The sequence below is a fragment of the Neopsephotus bourkii genome, unplaced genomic scaffold (genome assembly GCF_033783945.1).
Source record: "Neopsephotus bourkii isolate Nb327-2 ecotype Australia unplaced genomic scaffold, CSIRO-AGI_Nbou_v1 NB_673, whole genome shotgun sequence".
NCBI lineage: Eukaryota > Metazoa > Chordata > Aves > Psittaciformes > Psittacidae > Neopsephotus > Neopsephotus bourkii.
In genome coordinates this window covers 1,022,504-1,045,166 of record NW_026901172.1, presented here as the reverse complement: position 1 = coordinate 1,045,166, position 22,663 = coordinate 1,022,504, and the positions used below count along the sequence as shown (strand labels likewise).

The 22,663-nt window shown below is 44.5% G+C and overlaps 1 protein-coding gene across 12 annotated transcripts in view; it reads right to left on the bottom strand.

The window, feature by feature from the left end:
* FGGY (FGGY carbohydrate kinase domain containing) overlaps window positions 1-22,663 on the bottom strand; it is a 325,223-nt gene that overhangs the window by 219,507 nt on the left and 83,053 nt on the right. For all 12 annotated transcript variants that reach the window (XR_009725433.1, XM_061353407.1, XM_061353412.1 and 9 more), the window contains one exon: window positions 17,389-17,453. Coding sequence is in view for 11 of the 12 variants with exons in the window: in XM_061353407.1 (XP_061209391.1) it covers window positions 17,389-17,442 (54 nt within the window). In the remaining variant the exon portion in view is untranslated. The remainder of the gene's footprint in view (window positions 1-17,388; window positions 17,454-22,663) is intronic.

Here is a 22,663-nt window from a genome sequence, read left to right as displayed (position 1 = left end):
TTGCTGGCTCTGTGACAGTTCATCTTGTCCTAAGCTTGGAAACCATCAGTTTCACTCCCATGGAGAGAAGCTTTCTCTCAGTAGTAGCTCTAGAGTAAAGGCTGAATACAACCCTAAAACAGAGAGCAGAAGCAGTAGCATTTTTTTGGAAGCTCTGTTGGTTTTGCTCAATGGATGTGTGAGGAGTCAGCAAGTTCACCTCAGTCAGCTGTTGCACAGTGAAGCACAGCATGGAGAAACACTGGGCTGGGGCTGGTTTGTCTGCAAGGCTTTCAGATTTCAGGAACACTGATACTGTGAACCCATTTTACTTGGCATTGACACAGCCTGAAGAAGCTCCCACAAGAGCAACCATGAGGAATTTCTGTCCTCCCCTCATCCCATTAGGGAATGCTCTGCCCACCAGGTAAATCGAGGATGGAAGCTGAAAACTTACTTGGGCTAAGTAACCACTTCTGACATTTTTGTCAAGACACTTTTTTACGGGGACAAACACAACAACACTTAAACCACAGTGTGAGTGCAGAGAACGATGCCCATGACCAATGCTTTCCAGTGAGGAACAGAGATTTGTGTCCCAAGACTTCTCCCCACTGCCCTGGGGCTGGTTTTGCTCCTTAGTCTGCTATGGAAAGCTGCCTGAGCATCAGGCACTTCATCCCCCAGGATGTTTAGATGCCAGCTCTTCATGTGGCTAATTGTGCTGCACATCCCGGTCCCCAGTCCTGCACAGATGCCGCACGTTAGTGCTGAGATCAGAGCTGTAGGAGTCAGCCCTCCTCCACACACCAGATGGCTCGCTCTGCTGCGTTTGTTTTTAGTGCTTACCTATCTGCTCCTCGACTTCTGGTAGTCATGTGGATCTGAGAAGGGAAAAAAGAGAAGACTTCCCCAACAACTAACAGGAAGAAAAATAATCAAGAAGTTTCCTGTTCACGTGTTATCTCAAAGCACAGGAACCATACGCAAGAAGCATTCGGAACCGTCTCAGAACAGAGAGGAACCAAGAAACAGGGGCAGTCAGAGATGTGGAAAGTTCCTTGGTAGCCAAACAGCATGGACAGCTCAGTCAGTGCCTCTCTGCTCCAGAGGCAGGAGACACACTTCAGATCAGAAGCTTAGATCGCCCTATGTTCTGGCTGGCTTCTAGTTTCACTGCAGAATGAAGAGCAGGTGCTTTCCATTTGTCCTTTCTAAAGCAGCAGTAGATAAAAGATGATAAAGCTGTCCATACTTAGCAATCAGAATCTGATTTCACTCTCTTGCTTCCAGCAATGGACATGTTTTGATCCTATCTAAAGACAACAGCTTGTACGTCTGCACTACCTTTGCAGGAGATATAAATATATAAATAAAGAGCAACTAGTGCAAGTGAGGCATTTTACAAATGTGTGAGATTTCCTCTCTGGACTTCTTCAATCTGGTACAGTCCTACTAAGTGTTGTGATTTATTCTGCATGTTGAATGAGATGCAGCTCCTGGGGGGATGTAATTATGTCTAAAAAAGAAGTTCTCAAACTCGATTGCATGAAGACTTAAAGTGCAGCCCATCTGCAGTCTCAAGAGTTGCAAACAAGAAGGGAAATGGGGAGCACTCTAAAAGAATTTTTCATAAGCATCTTAGGAACATGTTGCAAAAGTCAGTCTGTGGATACTTGACACAGACAATCATGGTCATGTTTATATGCTAAGATAAAGTATAGGTCATTTTATCCCTAGAGCCTTGGATCACATCATGATAGCATTTGCACTGGTGGCCAGCTCCCAGTGCTCCCTTCCCAGTAACCCTCACTTAGAATGATAAGCAGGTCAGGAGCAAATCCAAAACATGATGGGATCAAAATTGCATCTTGTAATCAAGTTCTAGTGAAGTCAAGCAATATGGGCAATGGCTCAGTTCACAGCAATAGAGATACGGCAAAGTATCCATTAAAGATAGCTCTATAATGAAAACACCCTGAACCAACTATCAACTTTCCCCTGATACTTCTTTTCCTGCTGCAGATCTTTCCCACCTCCTGCTTTAGGATTCTCAGTACTACAGTCAATGCAATCAAAGAGCAGGCCAGAAGTGCATTATCTCTTCCAGACAGGGGTATCAGTTTTGGAAAGAACCAGAAAGACAAGTGTTACTCCAAATAGGCAAGCTGGGTATCCTCGTGGAAAAAGCCAGGCTTTTTTCTTTCCCCCCATCACTGTTTTCCTCCGTTTTGTTCTTATGGCTAGGGCTTGATGAACACCCATTTTCCTTTTCCCCACTGCCAATTGTTGCTCCCACATCCTTGTCCCACTTAACTACACCCATATCCTTCCCTACTGCAGAACCCCATTCTCCCTATCAGCGGTTTCACTTCCTCCCCCACTTCTCCCATCGCCAGAAGCCCAATCTCCTCCTGTTCCTGGTGGAGGGAGTTTTGCTCCCCATCTGATTTGAATTCCTCCCTCTTTACGTGGGTGATGCATCATTCCCGGTAATGGCATTCTAAAAACTCTAAGCAGAGGGTAGGTAGACTCAAACCTAAGTGGGAGTGCATATGAAGTACAACATCAGTGGGTGCCTTCAACCACAAGATGAGAAGGTCCCAAACTTCCCTGGTGTATAGACAGTGCCAAAGGGCTGGATGCTTCCTCATGGACATATGTGTTGATGGCAACTAAAGCTGCCAAAACCAGTGCTGCATTATATATATGAATATATAACGTTTAATATTTAATCTTCACCATTTATCATAATTACATGATATAATTACATGATACTGTAGATCAAAGAAGATTCAGAAATAACTTAGAATGATTATTTAGAAGAACAAAATGTAATAACTGAAGAAAAGTATTTCCATTCCATTGTAACATCTGGGGGGACAGACTTCTTACCATTAAATGCTTCTGCATCGCTAACAGTGCCTTTTCTAAGAAGAATCACTGAATGTAACATTTGTCACCTTGTGGCTTGTCAACTACTGTCTTTTCTGATGAAAGCAGAGTTTAACTCTTGTCATAGCCCTGCAGAGATTATCTCAGCATAGGTATCACCAACAGAAACCCTTTCTAATTACAGGGTGATTAGAAACAGTGGTCATATAGTCCAACTACAGCCCATATCTCAGTGACATTCTCAATCTCAGTCAGGATTTGATCCAAGGCAAGATACGCAGTTTTTCCCGATGGATGGTCTTTATCACCTGGGCACATGAAACAGAAAAGCTGCAGTGTGAATTTGTCCAGAACTTGATGTGCTTAACAAATAGCATGTTGTTTAATGACTTTAATTAGAACACCTACATGTTTTGTTCCTGTTCCTTATGCAGCTCTTACATGTGACAAGAGACTAATTTTCCAACAGAGGAGGGAGAAGGAGAGGGAACAGCTTAAGGACTTTTAAGCGTGTCTAGTTTCTGAGAGGCAAAAATAATACCAGCAATATGGGGCTCTGTACCAGCTCTGCCTCAGTGGCTTCTTTTAAACTTGTTTAGCCCATAATTGAAGGATAATTTTCCTTATTGCCAATTCTGTCAGCTCACACTGACATCAGAAAACCCAACAGTGTTCTTCCTGGCTTGTGTTTCATCACCCGTGAAGAATCCTGAAAACTCCATTTCCCTCTGTGTGCATGAGTATAATCCTTCAAATGATGCCTTTGGTTCTATTTGTGCAATACCCTGTACGCAGCAAAATCTCTATGGTGGTTACGTACCCCACCAGTCACTCCATGCACTGCTGTGCCCTGATTGATTGCTGCTCCAGCCATAAAGCTGCAGCTCTGCCACTGAAGTTCTCTAGGCTGTAGCTCAACTGTGATTGAGGTCGGATGTGCAGGGATCCCCAGCACATCTCCCAGTGTCAGCTCTCATGTCACTGCATGTGCCTCTGGGATTTCAGTGGATGTAAGGTCTGCTTGCCTGAGGTGAGCATCTTTTGCTCAGGGAAAGGTGCATTACACACCTGCACTGCCATCCAACTTCTATGGGTACAGATAGACCTCTTCCAGCCACCTTTTATGTGCTTCCTGCCTGATCAGGGGCGGAAATAAGGAGCTATACAGCTAAAACCTCAAGTCTCTAAATATCTATTAAAGACCAGTGTAGAATCATAGAATCAACTACATTGGAAAAGACCTTTAAGATCATCAAATCCAATCACTACCCCAGGACTGCCAAGACCACCACTAAACCACATCACCCCAAACAATGCATTACAAACAGCCAAAAAGGGCTCAGTCTGGCATATAAATCCAACAGTCTGTTACAGGACTGAGAGGAAACTTCACAGACAGAAGGATGCTGTGTTGCCTTTCCAAGAGAGTCACCTCTTACATTGAAAAATCTATTTAAAACCAATAAAACTTCTGTTTTCCTTTGGTCACGCTTCTTCTGTGCCTGATCCTGCCCCGGTTCAGATTCCCATGGTGTCATTAAAGAGACCACAAGTGACAAAGAAAGCAAAATACGTGCAAGTGTTACATATGAAAGTCTTGAGGATAAAAGCGCTTTGAAAAACCTTGTTTTTGAGCAATCTGACATTGCAGGGGTTTTCGCTTGGATTTCAGACAGGGGCTAGCAACATTTACAGTAACAAACAGTTGAATTCTCACTCAAATCACAGGGTGATTCAGCACTGCAAGGAAAAGCAAGACTAAATGTTGTGAAGTTTTGACAAACCCAGCTGAGGAATGAGCAAGCAGGAGTCCAACTTGGAAGCAGATCCAGAGTCTGCATCTGAGGAGAACTTTGCTGATGGTATTTTGGAGGGGGTTTGTCACAGGGTAGTCTTACAGCAAAGTGAAATCCCACGTGTGTGCTGAATCCAGCGCCAAATAATTCCCTTCTGGGTCAAAGAATTCCAGGAAGCTCTTCCTTACCAAGGAGGCTAATTCAGAGTCCCCAGATACATACCAAAAAGATAACTTTCCTTCCATATTTCTCAATCTCAGGCACCTCTTTCTGGCTTCAGGGCGACTCTATCACTACTTTCAGAGTTCTCATCTTTCACTTGTATCCACAAGACATCTGGCCCTCAGGAACTCAGGCCCAGCCTCTACTTGTCTCCGGCTTGGAATAACTTGTACTGCTTACGGATAGTGTTTCTTGAGAGCAGCCCCTTAGATAACCTGCACACTCAGATAACCCCCGTTCCCTTCCTGCACCTCTTGACAGATCTGTTGGTTTGTCCAGCTTCTGGAGGAGACACTCTGAAACCAGGAACAGAGGGGTCAGATGAGGGGTACTGGAGATAAGGAAGATGGAGGGATCTGGGGGAGGGCAGGGAGGAGGTTACACAGGACCAGTGGCTGGAGCTGAACTGTACTGTAAGATACTGTGGGGCAAATGTGCAGCATGGCCTGCACAAACCCCTGTGACCAACACAGCTGGCAGATCTCAGTGTGAATCTCTTCACTTTCTACACTTTACATGCAAAAAGAGCATAAACACTGTTTTCCCCTCTGATGAATTCTGATGCAAATAGAGGCAAGGTCCAGTTATAAGAAGCTGTGCTCCCCCATCCAGGTTTACATCACGTCTCTGCTTCACAGATACCAAACTGCGAACACATCATGAAGAAATGCTTCATTCCAGATCCAGGCTGGAACAGCAGCCAAAAGCTGGCGGCTGGAGCAGCAGCTGGCATAACCTCAGATCTTCAGGAGAAGCCATCAAGGGACACTAAGGCTGATCTCTGCCTATTGCAACATATCTGCTTGGACTGGGATTCCAGGCCATTTCTTTACTGACAAACGTCAGCAGCAGCGTGTGCTTTTGAAGGCTATTACATCTGTGTCCTGCTCACGCTCACTCCAGAGGTTCCTGTTTCATATCCTGTTCTGACCACTCTACATTTATCATGTGGATTAATTTCAAGTACACACAGGGTGGGGGGAAAAGTCGGTATGCCTGAAGATTATAAAAGCTGAGAATTTGTCAGGGGTTATAATAAAGCTTGGTGTTAAAACCACACTCCCACTACACAAACACACACGGACACAAGGCACAATGAGCCCTATTTCAGATGACAGCTAAGGCACAAAAGTAAGTGGTTTCCAACAACCTTCCAATGTGCACCTTTGGAGATCTCCTAACTGTCAGAGTCCTCACAAACATCACAAATTGAAGGCTACAGCCAGTAACTCTCACTCATCCCAATGAACTGCATTGATGCCAGTCCTTCAGAGGCAGTGGATCTCTGTGAAATGGGAACAGTGAGCCCTAACAGACACAAGGTCAATGAATTTGAAAGGAAACAGTTCTTTCAAATAGCCAGAACATAGAATTATAGAATCATAGAATGGTTTGGGTTGGAAAGGACCTTATGATCATCAAGTTCCAACCCCCCTGCCATGGGCAGGGACACCTCACACTAAACCATATCACCCAAGGCTCTGTCCAACCTGGCCTTGAACACTGCCAGAGATTTTACCACATTCACCACTTCTTTTGTAGGGAAAAGCCCGTTTCTTGCCTAGAAAGAAATGTTTTGATTTCTAATAAACAGACCTTTTTGCATCTGAAGGCCATACTGCTGCATGGACATTGCTGCGACAGGGCAGCTACCACAGCCCTTTCTGCCATCAGAGAGCTCCTGCAAACCGCACTGCCTATGCCTGCAGAGGTGGGATTTCAGGCTTCTGTGGGGTGTCCTCAACTCACACCCACAAAGACTCAACATGCAATTCTCCCGACGTGATTTTTCCTACCAGCTACTGCTGTGCTGGGCACTGATCCAGGGAAGTTAAAAACCCTCCCCCATGACACCCACTCAGCACAACAGTATCTGTTTCCCAGTCCTTCTGAGAAGTGTGCCTGTTATTCTGTTCTAATATTGTCCCAAACACAACGGTAGGCCCCTATGTTAAACAGCAAAGGAGGAATGGCTCTAGGACAGGACAAAGGGGAATGGCTCTAAGCTGAGAGAGGGCAGATTTAAGCTCTTCCCTGTGAGGGTGCTGAGGCGCTGGCACAGGGTGCCCAGAGAAGCTGTGGCTGCCCCATCCCTGGCAGTGTTCAAGGCCAGGTTGGACACAGGGGCTTGGAGCAAGCTGCTGTAGTGGAAGGGGTCCCTGCCCATGGCAGGGGTTGGAGCTGGATGAGCTTTAAGGTCCCTTCCAACCCAAGCCAGTCTGGGATTCTATGAGTCTATGATAACTCACACTAAGCATTTAACTACAAGCTAAAAAGATATCCCCAGCTCAAACCCAACAGAGCACCACAGCCACTGACTAGTGCCTGTGACCCTCTAGTAACAGTGACCACGCCAGGACTACATGGTCTGCATTCAGCAGGGCTACATTCAGCAATCCCACTTGGAATATTTCATGCAACAAAACCCCAAATGCAGGTTGTCTGGCTCTGGTTTTCGTGCTGTAGGTTACAGATGTTTTCATATACTAATCTGACTTGCAATCAGTAAATATGCAAGTCTGAGACACTTGATGTGGGAACTCTATTTCCCTGGTAGAAATACATTCCTATACCATCTCCAAAGGGAGTGTAAGTCTTCAGTGAGTAATACAGTAGCCCTGCTCCTACAGCCTGCTCATATTGTCTCTGAGATTACCTCTATCCACTGAGCAAGAAGTGCAACACACAGTTACTACTGGTTTCCAGTCAGATCTGAGAACAGACCAAACTCTCTGTGTTACTTGGTTCGTATTATAGCTTAATGTGCTACTGTGTGCTCCTATGAGCAATACCCAGACCTTCTATGAGCTCTAAAGGTGCAAGAGGTAGAGTACATCCATTGTAAAGGCTTGGCACTTGTTTCTATGTCAAGCTAACCTTGTCTGACAAACAGCATTCATTTAGCAGCTGGGCTTTAGGATTCACATGCATTTCCTCTCCGTCTCTCCAAGACGACATGAAGATCTTTTTCTTCCAACTCCCAATGTGAGATGTGCCTTAAAAAAATCTCCCGGGTGGTTTAAATACCAACATAGGGATTCTCCCGAGGGAGAGAAAGAGGGGGGTGTATACCACATGAAAAGAAAGGATCCCTCCTGCATCACCAGTTCTCCTTAGAAACTTAGAGGAGACTGTTCTGTGTACACAACAACACGGTCTCTGTTACAGACGTCTTTGAAGTCTGAAGAAAGAGATGTTGTGAAAGGGAACTCCTACAGTGTGCAGTGCATTTAGTCTGCCTTTAGGTCAACCCAGATGGAGGAGACAGGGCCCTCATGGCTTGCTTCACCTTCCTCTCTCCCCTTCTGGGAAGGGTTTCATCAGTGTCATATTGATGTTCAAGGGTGCTGCTTTCTTGAAGCACAAACCCCCTCTTACCTCACTAAAGGCACAGCAGATCCAAGTGGATCATGGAGAAGGTTATTTGTACCAGTTTATAGCACTTCACAACTCAACAGGTTGAAGACTGAACATGCAAATAAATGCATCTGAGGAATGAAAAAATATGGTTTTCTCAGACACCAAAAATGCTCTGCTCTTCTTGATCCTCATTTTTGTCTATTTTTCTATTTCTTAGAAGAAATCTTGAATGGTGCTTATATATATTTAACTGTTTCTAATGCACTATAAGAACAGTGAAGAGTTTGCATCTCCCTGAACACCATAGAATCACAGAATGGTTTGGGTTGGAAGGGACCTTAAAGCTCATCCAGTGCCAACCCCTGCCAAGGGCAGGGACACCTTCCACTAGAGCAGCTTGCTCCAAGCCCCATCCAACCTGGCCTTGAGCACTGCCAGGGATGGGGCATGACCTGAAGGCTTCAGAAAGCACATACCCTTTTAAAGATAAATCTGTCACTACAGAATCAGATATAATTAACAGAAGTCTTCATTCTCCAAGGGTGGAAAGAAGAGAGAGAGAATCACCACAAAACATCAGCCACAGATTAGACAGAGTATGAAAGCAGGAGATTAAAATGTCGATTGTGGCTCTTGTGCAGATATGCATCTTTAGTGGAGTAAATTTCACCTAACAAGTCATTTTTTCTCTCTCAACCAATCACTAGTCTCTGGTAATGGTGTTCCAGGTTACTGACTGGGTTGAAACACATGGAAAATGAACGCAGCGTGCAGATCCTGGATACCTGTAGTATTTGGGAGGCTGTTGACACAGCAGAGGCTCGGTGTACTCCTGCTGCAGCCATGTTTCCTGTTTCTATAAACATGCTCTGTTTGAAAAGGGGCTACTATGGGCACACATGTGCAGTTTATAGCTAGTTCTGTGCCAACATAAATCAAGCCCAAATGCCATCTCGGTGACATAATATAAGGTTTATGCCTAAGGGAGTCCACATACATAAGTAAGTGGGTTCCAAAGTCATTAATTTGGGGAGTCCACTTACATTTCAATCTCACAAGCAGACAGGCTGCCCCGTGGTTCCCTTGGCTTTTCAGTGTCAGACTCCCCAGATTTCACTCCTCCATTTCCTTCACTTCCTCACCTTTCAGGGTCAGAACTTAACACCGCAAAGGGAAATGAAACAGAGAAAACCAAAACAAAACAAGCTGCGAAGCAGATTAAAGCCACGTTTGACATTCAGAGCTACGCGGTTCCTTTTTCAGGCGCAGGTATGAAGTTGTAAGTTTTGTGGCCACAGCTCCCAGTATAAACATGGGGGTTTATAAAAGGAAGGTTTTAAAATCATCCTCACTCAAAAAATGTCACAGCTTTTTAAACATACTCAATTTAACGTTCCAAGTCAGCTGATTTCTAAGTTGCTTCTTTTAGTTGCTTCAAAATGGTCTGCAAAGTAGACAGAAACCCCCTTATGCTTCCCTCAGCCCTTGGTGCTCTAAACTCACTGTCTCTGAGGGGAAGGTGTTTGCAGACCAAGCCACAGAAGTACATGCTTCTGCTTGCTAGAGAGGGTGGATCAGTCTGCCCAATGTCTTCTCCTGCATGGGACCAAGAGTACTGCCATCAGCCTGTGGCTCTTGCAGAATTCCTGCTCTGACTGCACTGTTAAACAACTCTCTGCTCAGAGAACTGAACTTGCTGAAGACAGAGTCCAACTCCTTTCCCAGGAAAACCAGAAAACTAATTCCCACTGCCTCCTGCAGAGGCTGGATCAAAGGTAAGTGAAGAGACATGCAGTTAGTCATGGGGCAAAATGGCCCGTCCACATTCAAGAGGAAAGATGTTTCATTGCTTATCCAATTTGTACACACTGGCTGAGTCAGTGGGCATGAGGCCATCTAGCAGTTCATGGGATCAACCTTAAACCAAGGATTCCCATGGTTTTTGCAGCAGAGAAAGACTCACAGAATCATAGAATGGTTTGGGTTGGAAGGGACCTTCAAAGGTCATGGACCCACCCTGCAATGAGCAGGGACATCTTCAACTGGATCCGGAACTGCTTCATCCAGCCAACACAAAGGTTATTAGCTTGGTCCCACAGTTCCCCCTATAAGATGCTCACACCTCATGAGGAGCTCTGAGGGATCACAGTGTATGTTTGCAGATCCTAGTCTGTTATTAAACTGCAGTGTTTCCAGATTTGTTTGTGCAGTACTACTGCAGAACTGCTTCTATCAGACAGACTGATTCAGCCTTCATGCTTTTTAAAGACGAGAGGGTAGTGATCATATAGACATTTCCAATGAGAGCTCTTCTGGTCCATTTTAAATGTTCAACCTGGCTTTCAGAAGAGATTTCAGCCTTGCTTCTGATTTAGTCTGATGAATGTGTAGCAAGTTCCAGGGCTGCCTCTCTTCTTAATGCACCTATTTCCAGGAGTTCTCACAGAGGTCATAATGAAGGAATACAAGAAGCCTGTAGGACAGATCAGACTTCAGGGACCTGATAAGAAAGGTCCAGAAAAAAGACCATAAAAGCTACTAACAGAGCATAAGAAAGCATGGCAATGACTAACCTTTCCTGGTGAAAAAAAGTGCTTACAGCTAAACTTTTACTACCTTACTAACCAGGCAGAAATGAAAGACCCTCACTTCCAAGGGGATCATTGCATTTCTTCTTTCTCATTTAGGACCTAGAAAATGAACCCTCAGAAAATGATGCCATGGTTTTGAAAAGCCTGATACAATCTGCTGAACACCAGTGGCTTTTTCTACACAGACTGAACAGACATTCAGTGCTGCCATGATCGTGAAGATCTGAGGGAGGAAGCAGATTTTGCTTCTTTACACTTGAAATTCTTCTTCTGTGCGTGCCTTGTGCCTGAAGAGATGTAAACAGAGGGGGAAAAACGTGGCTAAAGGAATTATTCAACACAACTTACAAGTGCCTGTGGACACCCCTGCAGAGGCAGAGAAAACATGCAGAGAGCTAGATTTCTTATAAGATCCTCCTTTGTTTTAGAGGAGAAAATGATTTGTATGATTGTAATGTTATGTAAAGATAAATGAACAGGTAGAATAACTGAACAAAGCCATTAAACAGGACTAAACTTCCCAGTTATATGATTTAACTTCATTTGTGGTCATACAGGACCCTGTTGCTCATGTGAGAAGACAATTCAGTCTTCAGAAGGACCAAAATGAATGCTCACAGTTGTAAAGGGTGGGTCTCAAAGGTGAAACAGAAGCAGCTTTTCATCAAGTTGTCCCAGATTTAGAACTTCTTCTGCTACAAGGCAAATGGATGATTCTTCCAAGCTGGGGATGGAAGAGTCCTGAAAGCAAATGCAATGCAGTGATCAGCCACGTTTAACACAGCAATAAATAAGATGAGAGTGGAGGATTTACAGCAAATGTGCAAGTAGGACAGAAACACATGCATAGACTTGAGGCTTGTCTAAAGTTTTTGAGGTTTCAGGAAAAGGAATGTCTTCCATCATATCCTGTCTCTTGCTTTCATGAGCATTTTGCAATGTCCAAATTCTTACCAGCTAAAAAGAGAACACCACTCTACTTTGCGCATGATGGTACGATGCCCTGTGCTGGTGAGATGATATCCTATGCTACATTAGGGATCTCTCTGCTCCTTCTTGTATCTGTGGTTGTAACCACTAACAAAACTTTAACAAAAGAGTAAAAGGAAGTTTGCAATAGGCAGCTATGGGCAACTCTGACCACAGGAAGTTTCTTTCTTCTTAGAAGCCAAAGCCTGAAGTCATTCCTGTGCTTTATACAACTCTACTATTTTCAATCCTTGCTGTAGCCACTGGAAGTGTCCTCATAAACTGGATAAATGCACCTTCTTGAGGGCTTTTCTGAATTCTTCCTGGTGATACCTCGTGGCAATTGATTTGTTTGAAGATCCAAGTATCTTCGAGGATGCTTTAATCAACAGCAGATTCTGGCCTCACCACAAAGATCCTGAAATTCGTATGTCTTTAGTCCAGATGAGCCACTCCAAAACTGCAGACAGGTACCCACAGGAGGGGCAAAAATGCAAGAGTTCCCCATGTTCCCCCAACCAGCTGGCAAATATGTGGCCCAGCTCCCTGCCTACCACAGATTTGGGAAGAGGAGGTCTGAATCCTGCCAGTTACTCTTCCTTTCCCTGCTCCAGGGAGCTGCACCCATCAGCCACAAATCCAAGGAGACATGCTATGGAAGTCCACCTTTTGCTGTCCCTGGCAACCAGCTTGGGGCTGCAGAGAGGTCTTTCAGCAAAGAGTGAGGAATATGAAGGAATTGGGAATACACCTTGCAGCTTCTGCTACTCCCAGATGATGTACTCTTAGGGAGAAAGAACAGGCAGCCTTAATTAGTGGTGTTAAAGTTGGGGGAAGAGGTGGAACAAGTCTTGAAGGCTATGTGGGAAGACGGGAAAGAAAAGCAGAGAACTGCTGATATAGATCCTTAGGTCAGTATAATCACCAAAGGATCATGCAATAAGCCAGGAATGAAATCATGGCTTGAGCAATGATTCTGTGCCACCAATGAAATCCTGTGGGGAATAGTCATTGAAAGGGTAGGCTTAGCCTGGGCTTTTCATACTTCGGAGCACAGGCGGTCTGAGGGGAAATGATTTATGAGGACAGAGCTAAATGCTTATTGCTAGGTTAAACAAGTAATGGCAGACATAACAGTCTACAAATACCCATAGGAGTAAATGTCAAGGAGTGTGAGAAACTGTTTTGAACAGCAGGATGTATGTCCTAAGGCTGAGGTGCAGTGGCTTGTGATACACTTGTCCAAACAGCTGAAGTCCTGGTGGTGGGGACTAACCTGGGCAAAGCAGGAGCAAAAGAAAGGCAAGGAACAAATCTGTGGTGCTGGACAAGTGAAAGAGATTATTCAAATCCATCCCACGTTCAGATGAGCTCCACGTCTCCATCACAGCAGAAGCTATCTGCAATGTTCAGCAAAGTGTATCAGTTGGAGACAGCATTCTGGAGACATACTGCAAGTGCTTTTCCCTTTAGGATTTTTGTGAGAGCAGCAATTACAAACCTTATTTAATCAAGACAGTTTCAGGTTGATTGTATAAATGAAGAAGTCACACAGCTGCTATAGCAAAGGAATAAGCACACAACATTACTCAGAGCTAGAAAGACTCTCCACCACAGCAGTTTCACTACAATTAACATCAAATTTATCCTCCACAGAGGATGAGTGTTAAAATTGCACCCTATCTCATGCCCACTTAAGCCCCTGAAATAGCTCTTAAATGGACTTGACCTTCATTCTGTGTTAAGCACCTGCATGAGGGGTGAGATCCAGCCCAAGGCCATGTTACAGTAAAGGCTTCAGTAAAAGGCCTGGGGGATGGCCCTGATGCTCCCTTACGTGGGAAAAAAAAGCTGCTGGGAATACAGTGAGCAGGAGGAATGCAGGGGAAAGGGAAGGAATGCAAAGTAAAAGGCAAACAAAACAAAAAGGACCTTTCAGTTTTGCTTCACAGCATGGCATTGCAACTGCAGCAGGGTCAGGAGCACGAAGCCACAACGAGCAAGGTAGAAAGGCAGGATGGGATCGCCTCTGCCTCCCTCAGATTGCAAAATGATCCTGTAATTAAAGGAGATAAATACAGGTAAAGGGGAAAAGGGCTCCTATGTAGTCCTGAATTGTGTTACAAAGGAGGGGAAAGGACTAAAGCAAAGCAACAGCCACAGGAAACAAATGTAACCCTAAGATACCTCCTATCTCCCTCTTTTCTGGCAGATGGCCTGTTCCCAGTTCCTGTGGATTGGTCTGTGCACTAAGGAGGATAAAGTAAACAGTTTCCTTACTTCTTCCTGCCCAGATTGAGACATGGGATCACTAATGCAGAGCGCTGGTTAACCCAGGCAGGAACCTAATTCTCACTTAGCCCTGACTCCTGAGAAATAATGCCAGTGCTGGTTTCCAGGGACAAGAAAGGAGAGACTAACAGTTCCTTGGCCTCTGCATGGAGGAAGAAGGTGAATTCCCTACAGATACCCCCAAAATTATACCAGACTTGGTATTTTTCAGAATGCAAAAGTGAGAGGTGGGGAAACAAAGAGGAGGGGGGTGAGGGGGGGACCGAAAGAAACCCAGGAGAGCAGGGGAGGAGTTCTGGCTGAGCATCATTAGGTGGTTCAGTTGATGCCTATGTGGTTTGAACACATGCACAGAACAAAACACATCATTGCTAAAGTGTCACAGAGAGAAGAGAGGGCTTTCAGAACTACCTAAAACCAAACTGCAGTTTGTCTCCCATCTCAAGGCTAGGAAAGAACTGACCAGCCTACAGGAAAATCCACTCAATCTCATAGCAATTTCAAATTTGGAGATTTAGGAATTGATTAAGGAGAAATTCAGGCACAAAAAAAAAACCCACCACAGCTGAGGATCTCTTTTTGCCAAAGGTTTACAAGCGGCAGGAAAAAAAGCATTGAGGAAGAAAGGTCTTGTAATTAAATCCTTAACCTGCGATTCAGGTTCTTCTTCTCACCTTAGGTTAATGCCTAAACACGGTCACAACAAGAGGTGCCTTGTATATTTGTAAACACGATGTTGCTTAAAGGTACACAATATAATATACAATTTCATAACCCATGGCATGCTGTCAGGAGGGCACAGTGGGAATAGCTGAGTGACTATGCAATACTGTCATTCCTGTGGTAAATCACAGAACCCCAGCCTGGTTGGGGTTGGAAGGGACCTTAAAGCTCATCCAGCTCCAACCCCTGCCACAGGCAGGGACCCCTTCCACTAGAGCAGCTTGCTCCAAGCCCCTGTGTCCAACCTGGCCTTGAGCACTGCCAGGGATGGGGCAGCCACAGCTTCTCTGGGCACCCTGTGCCAGCGCCTCAGCACCCTCACAGGGAAGAGCTTCTGCCTAAGGTCTAACCTAAGTCTCCCCTGTTTAACTTTGAAGCCATTATCCCTTGTCCTATCACTACATAAATATATCCAGCAACATTCAGGTATTGTCATGGCACACAAAACTGTGCCAGGGAGAGGCCTGGAGTCTACTGTGTCTGGTGTGTGCTGGGGAAGGAAAGTGCTTTTTACCTTCCAGACTTGTTTGGGGCTTTTTCTCCTCAAGCTAAAGCTGTCACCTGGACAGAGCCATACAGACTGTAAACTCCCAAAGAAGCATTTTCTCTCATATAACAGCATCCAAGGAGTGAGAAATCTTCTGCCCTTTGCTTTTGTTTCATTAGTTTTGTGGTGTGAGGCAACACATCCCACTGAAAACCGAAGTAGGACACAAAAAGAAGCAAACAATCCTTCCTGCGAATCTCTGCTTTTGTCTGGAATCCCTTTCTGGATGTTTATGGGATCCCATAAAGTTGCTGAAACATGCCTGCTGTATTTCTAATTGTCATTTGAAATGCCAAACCCCAGAAGTCTTGCTTATATTGTATGCGAACACAGTGTCTGCTTATGTTCAAACCCTCAGGCACTTGAAATAACTCTACTGTACACAGAGAACGCTGTTCATTTCGGTTTTACAGTTTTTGCCTGGGTAGAAGGAGCTCTCATGTCTTGAGAACATAAATGTATGTTCATAACCAAGGAGCAAGATCACAGCTGCAACCTACCTGAGCCTTGGATCGTATTTCAGCAGTGGCATGAGCTGAAAAAAGCAACTTATTTCTCAGTTTAATTTACAAGAGCCACAACTGGAATGGCACATATTAGACTTACTGACGTAACGCACAGGTGAGTGCATGGTACAGGTCCACCTCTGTGCCTGATCCATAGGGAATTCCAGCCTGTTTCAGCCAGACTTGAGCCATTACCACTGTAGCCCTGAAGGAACCTGGTCTGAACCCTGGTGTGTTAGTAAAAGGCCAGCAGCTGCCATAACAGACTTCTGTGTAGGCTACAAACTTGGGGCATAAAATGAGGCCTTTTTATTGATTTCATACCAAGCCTCCATTGTTCCGTCTTAAAGAATAAACCATTACAGAGAATTTATAAGCAAATTTGCTTTTTTTTTTTTTTCCTTTCAAGGATTAAACAGGAGCAGATCGTAATTTCCTTTAAATGCATCTATTATTCATCAGCATTGAGCAAGTTTTATTATGGGCTTAACCCCAACAGCATATATATCTTTATACTCAATTCCAATTTGGTCCTTACATGTGCTCTGAAACTCACATTTTAGGTTTAGATGTGATTGACCATGAAAGTCAGAGGGTAATGCGTGTTCCTTGAGTAAAGGCACAGACAAGTGTCTGGCCAATGTTCGTATTTCACATTAGTTTGTTGTCAATAATCTTGCATGCAATTTTGCCACTTCCTTTATGTAGGAATCTCTGCAAGTAGGTTAGTACAGTGTGGATTGCAGAAAGCTGACACATAGTATTTATGACCAGAGAAGAAGTAAATGAATTTCAGTGTTTGATTCAACCCTGGAGAAAGGCTTTTGCCGGTATTTATTCACCCACAGCAATAAGAGAAGGCACAGTCCCTCCTCTAGTCCAGCCATGTTATCAGACAAGGAAAATCCTGCTGAGTTAGGACTACAGACAGGGGGTCAAAGAAAGAGATGCTTCACCTCTCAGTGGGCATCTCATGCAGCCTGTAATAGCTGTCATTATTTGGAACATGCACAGTAGAGGAATAGGTGGAGAAATGCAGCCATGCACATAAGGGTAACACCTTTCTTTTTAAGCAACTACCACTTTTTGCAATGACATGCACAAGGGTCACTTGTGGTTTTCCTTCCCTTGAAATCTGGGTTTCCTGAGAGGAAGGAGAGCTCAAATACAGGAACAAGTGGCTGCACACCATTTCCAGCAGTATAGTAGATCTTCCGCATTGACACAGGTTTAGGAACCACATCTGAATCTCTAAACTTCCTGATGTTCTCCCTTTGAAAGGAGAGAAGATGGGGAAGGAGATGGGTGGAGAAGGTGAAGAGGTGGGTCAGTCCTTTCAAAGGCCTTGCAAACACAGCAAAACTGCTTCCATTGCCTTAAATCTACCATAAAAAGTAGGTTGCAACACAAGTGGGAAATAAAAGGAAATGTTTCAACTAATAAAATGCACTGGACTGGCACCAAGCTTGTGCTTAAAAAGCTGCTTATAATAAACAGCAATCACTTACAGTATCATTGTGAGATGATGAGAGGCTTCCGAGATTGAAGAGTACCTGGTTCATCTGGCAAAGACCTGGAAAACACAGTGTCACATATCAGCAAACACCAGCAATCAAAGCGTGTTTTGAGGGCTGTTAAACAGGAAGAAATGTTCAAAGCCAGTCTGCTGGGCCACTCTGTGACCTAATCCTGGCCAGAGAGAAGCAAATCTGCTCTTCACCAGATCACCGCTGATAAAAAAAGGAAAACTTCAATTCACCAGATAAGTACATCAGTTTGGCTGGCTTGTATTGCAGACCATTTTTAAGCCTCTAAAAGGGTTAATGGGACTCTAGAGCTAATAAATTATAGAACCCTAGAATGGTTTGGGCTGGAAGGGACCTCAAAGCTCCTCCAGTTCCAACCCCTGCCACGGGCAGGGACCCCTTCCACTAGAGCAGCTTGCTCCAAGCCCCTGTGTCCAAGCTGGCCTTGAACACTGCCAAGGATGGGGCAGCCACAGCTTCTCTGGGCACCCTGTGCCAGCACCTCAGCACCCTCACAGGCAAGAGATTCTTCCTAATGTCTCATCTAAATCTCCTGTCTTTCAGCTTAAATCTATTATGAAATACTTTATGCAGCTGTGTAGGTGCTAGGAAGATGAATATAGGTTGACTTTTACCAACTTAACCTATGCAGAGTGAGTCATAATTTGTACCTTGCGTCATTCAATAAATGGCTCTTTTAGAAGTCAACCCACCATGAATGGGCTGCTAGCTCTCAAAAAGCAAGAGCCCTGCTCTCCTGCCCACAGGCTGCCTAGCTGTAGGATCAGAAAAGCTATTCTCTCGAGGTTCCAATGGGATAGCAACAACAGGCTCCAACAAAACAACTACATGTTCGTGGGTTTGCTGCATCTCTTAAAGGTCAAAAGGTTTTGACTGAAACGACTTTAGTTCATGAACAACTAATTCTTAATCATAAATGTGTGTTAATCTCATTGTCACTTCTGCTGTGCCTTGTAACATTGTTTCTTTAGTCAATTATGCCTCACATCGACTTTTTAATTACTACCTTCGTCAGGAAAACCTTGAAAGTTTAGATAGATAATATTTGCTTTTGTGCATTTCAACACAAGCTCCAGGGTGAAGGAGACTTTCTATTCTGTAGTCAACCAGGGGAAAGAAAAGCAAGCAGAGAGGAGGTCTACAGGCTCCCAGGGATCTCAGCACTGGGGAGAAAGAATAAGCATCTTTTGTTGAACAGGAAAATAACGACAAACAAAGTCAACAATCCCCTTTTGTTGTGAGCAAGAAAGGCAGGGCTCTAATAGTCTTTAAAGGAGATAGAGAATTTCCATCCCAATGGAACCATGGAGTAGGTAGACACATAACAACGTTTTGGAGTTCAGTGATTTAATTTAGTACTGTGCCAAACAGTGATTAGTTGATGAAGGGTGTTCATAAATAGGATAGAAAGAAGGGAAGTGTGGCCCCAGGATAGCACTGGGCTCCAGTGCACTTTGGTGTGCAGCTTTCTCCTTTAATAACAGGCTCAAATGAGAAAAAGTTGATTTATTTCCTTAAGGAAACCCAGGGCAATTGTAAACACAGGCTCACTGGTCCATGTTGCTAAAACTTCAGCACTCAGGGTCCGATACAAGAACAGGGTTTAGGCACTAACTGAAGTGCAGAGGTGTATCCATTTCTTCAGCATTTTCCATCTCACTGACTCAGCCCCCTGCTTAGAGTACTGGTACATGTGAATTCCATTACTAGACACTGGCTTCTCCCAGCTCACTGTGCAGGCAAAGCAGTATCCTAATTAAGGCTCCTGAATCTCAGCCTCAGAGCTGGGTGCCTGTGTCCTTTATGGATCTTTGCTGTAGTGCATTAAAACCCCCTGTTGAGCCCCATGTGACACATTCTCTTTAACACCATAGATATGTGATTAATGATCCACAGAATAGCAGCATAAATCCTTTTTAACTTATTCGTGGTCTCTCCTAAGCCTGGCCAACCCAGGCAGCAAGCGCGTGCTGTGCAGAAAAGGCAGCAGCAATACACAAGCCCCATGCGTAGGGATAGAACAGGTCATGTAATCATAGACTCCCAGACTGGTTTGGGTTGGAAGGGACCTTAAAGCTCATCCAGTTCCAACCCCTGCCACAGGCAGGGACCCCTTCCACTAGAGCAGCTTGCTCCAAGCCCCTGTGTCCAACCTGGCCTTGAGCACTGCCAGGGATGGGGCAGCCACAGCTTCTCTGGGCACCCTGTGCCAGCGCCTCAGCACCCTCACAGGGAAGAGCTTCTGCCTAAGAGCTAACCTACATCCACCATCAGTCAGTTTAAAGCCATTCTACCTTGTCCTATCCCTCTATGCGCTATCCAGACCTGCTCAATTTCAGTGAATAGCTCCTGGTTTTGCAGAGGACAAACAAGATCATTGCTTGGTTTTATCAAACGAAAAATTACCCCTGAACTCTAAGAAGTGACCTTTGAAGGAAACAGAATTTTCCCTTCAGCTTCTGCTAAATGAAGTGCTTCAACCCATCCCGGGATCTTCAGTATCAGCATCTGAAATTTCACGTAAGACTCACAAAATATAAGTGAAATTACACTGATATATGTGCAGTAGAAGACATGACAGTTCTTTTCTTCCTTTTCTATCACCACCTGTTCCTACAGTCCAAGCAAAGGTCATCATCATTCTAACTTGAAGTAAGTCCTCTTACTTTAAAACGTATTTTGGACCAGACCTGCTTTCAGGTGCATTAGTACAGACCTGCTGTCTTTACATGGACCTTCTCCAACTACATTCTGGTGTAAGCAAGACCAGAATCTTATTTTGGTGATAATTTGCAGTCAATATTGGTGCAGGCCACAGATTTTGGGGAAATCTCATCTATTGATGGGGAAAAGAATTTACAGTTCTAAATTATTATAATAGCACCATGATTTTATTTTTAATGATAACTTGTAGATGATGTTTCAAGCATCTTGCTTGAAATTTTAAACCCATCCATCAATGTATTCATCACCAAGCATGTTCTGTGTGCAAAGTCAGCTGCAGCCTTCATTACAAGAGAATAATACAAAGAAGTCTAAGAACAAATTCTTGGAGTCTCTGTTTAACACTTCAGATGAATGGTTGTGTAAAGCTCTTATCAGAATCCTCTGTCACAGGAAACCTCCCTGATGCCAGAGGGAGCTTTGCTAATCAGTGGGAGAAGCAAGTGATCTGCACCTTAAGAAAAATATCAGCCTATATATACGCAGACTTTGCCTATGATTTGTGTTCCAGGTGGTGGTAAGATGTAAATCCTAGAGGCTTTCTTCACAGTGACTGAATGCCAAGAAGTGGAGCAGTTTACTGGAACAGCAGCAGCTTCTAATGTCTTTGCAGTGACAGCTTTAACTAGAAAGTCACAGTATTTTATATTCTGTGAGGCTGAGTTAGACCATTTTGGCAAAGAGTCTGTCTGCCTACCAAGGGTGGGGTAGGTATTTACTATCTATATAATGACTTCCTACTGCAAGTGGGTCAGGTAACTCAAATAACTAGCCAAAACTGCCTTTGGTTGAGCCTGGTGGCAGTCTAGCCTGTAAGTAAATACGTCCCTGTGCTACGGAGTGCACATCCTCCACCATGTGATGTCTCAGCCATTTCCTGGTACTGCCACTCCAACGAGTACTTCAGTTTATCTCCCTCTGATTGTAACATGGGCAGTTTCGCCACTGAAATTGTTGCTGTTGCTGCACTTTCTGGTGTCAATGGCCTGCTGTGAACTGAAAAAATACCTGCTGAAAAAGAGCACTCGAGCACTTGAATGACACGAGAGCTGCTTCCTTCTCCGCCTGTCTTGTAGCACACCAGGCAACCGTCCAGTCTGTCAGTTGTGCTTGTCCAGCTCCAAGCCAAATGTTTCAGAATCCAGCCTGCACAAATAATCAGGTCTTAAACAGAAAGTGCAGCAGAAGATCAGCTTGCTGCATGTGACTGGGGTAATGCTTGGCTTTCCCTCAGCCCGGGCCTGGATGCCTTACGTTCAAACACATGGGTTGTGTTCATGGGCCACAAAGATGACCAGAGGGATGGTGCACCTCTCCTATGGAGACAGGGTGAGAGAGCTGGGCTTGTTCAAGCTGGAGAAGGCTCCAGGGATACCCAACTGTGGCCTTTCAGTACTTAGAAGTGGCCTATAAGAAAGGCTTACATGGGAGAGACATTTTAGCAGGGCCTGTTGCAACAGGATGAGGGGTTATGGCTTTAAACTAAAAAAAAGGAAATTCAGGCTGGACATTTGGAATAAATTTGTTACAATGAGGGTGGTAAAACACTGGCACAGGTTGTCCAGAGAGGTGGTGAATCCACCATCCCTGGAGACAGTCAAGGCTAGGCTGGATGTGGTTCTGAGCAGCCTGATCTAGTTGAAGATGTCCCTACTCATTGCAGGGGGTTGGATTAGATGTTCTTTGAAGGTCCCTTACAACCCATTCTATGATTTGGAGTGGGGTGAAAAGTATCGTGTGCATGTGGTGGGGTGGGAAATCCAAAACTCAGCAGGACTGCAGAGGCACTGCCTTGTACAGTGGTGAAGAAATAACTCATTTCTGGTTGTAATGTTAAAAGAAAGGTACGAGCTTGAATGCTAAGAAATAACTACCAGATCCTACACGGTTCCTTCGGGCGCTAGGGATAGAGCAGGGTACCCTGTCCAGTGGCAAATCTCACTTCTGCACAGAGCAGCCTCCCCATCAGATCGCACGGCTGGGAGAGGATGCAGTAGTTACTGAAAAGATCCTGCAAGTATTCAGAACAAAGATGTTGGCCAAAAAACACCAGGAATGGGTTTGTTCACCGTAAGCATTTTGGGCAGCGTTGTTCTTATTGCAGCAGTTCATCAAATTGTCTGGCTCTGAAAATGAGTACAGACGTTGACAAGCTTTGCAGTGGGTACAACTCTTGCTAAGAAAGTCACAATTACTCTGGTGGACTACAGCTGAACCACAAAAAGAGAGGTCCTGAGGAGCAAGGCCCTACAGATACAAGGCAGCATGACCAAGAGGTGTCACCATGTTTCATAACTCAGCCCTTTACTGGAAACCAAGTCAGCAAAACCAAAAGATGTTCAAAGACTCCAGTGGGCTCTGGGGTAGGCTGATGTCTTCTGGGGAAGAGCTTCCTGAATTCTGGCAGTGCAGAGAAGCTCTTTAGAAACAAAATGCCTAAAAATGAGCAAGTTAAGTTGTAGATGATCTATGTTATTGTGGAAAGCTATTGCTTGTGTATCTTTCAAAGCAA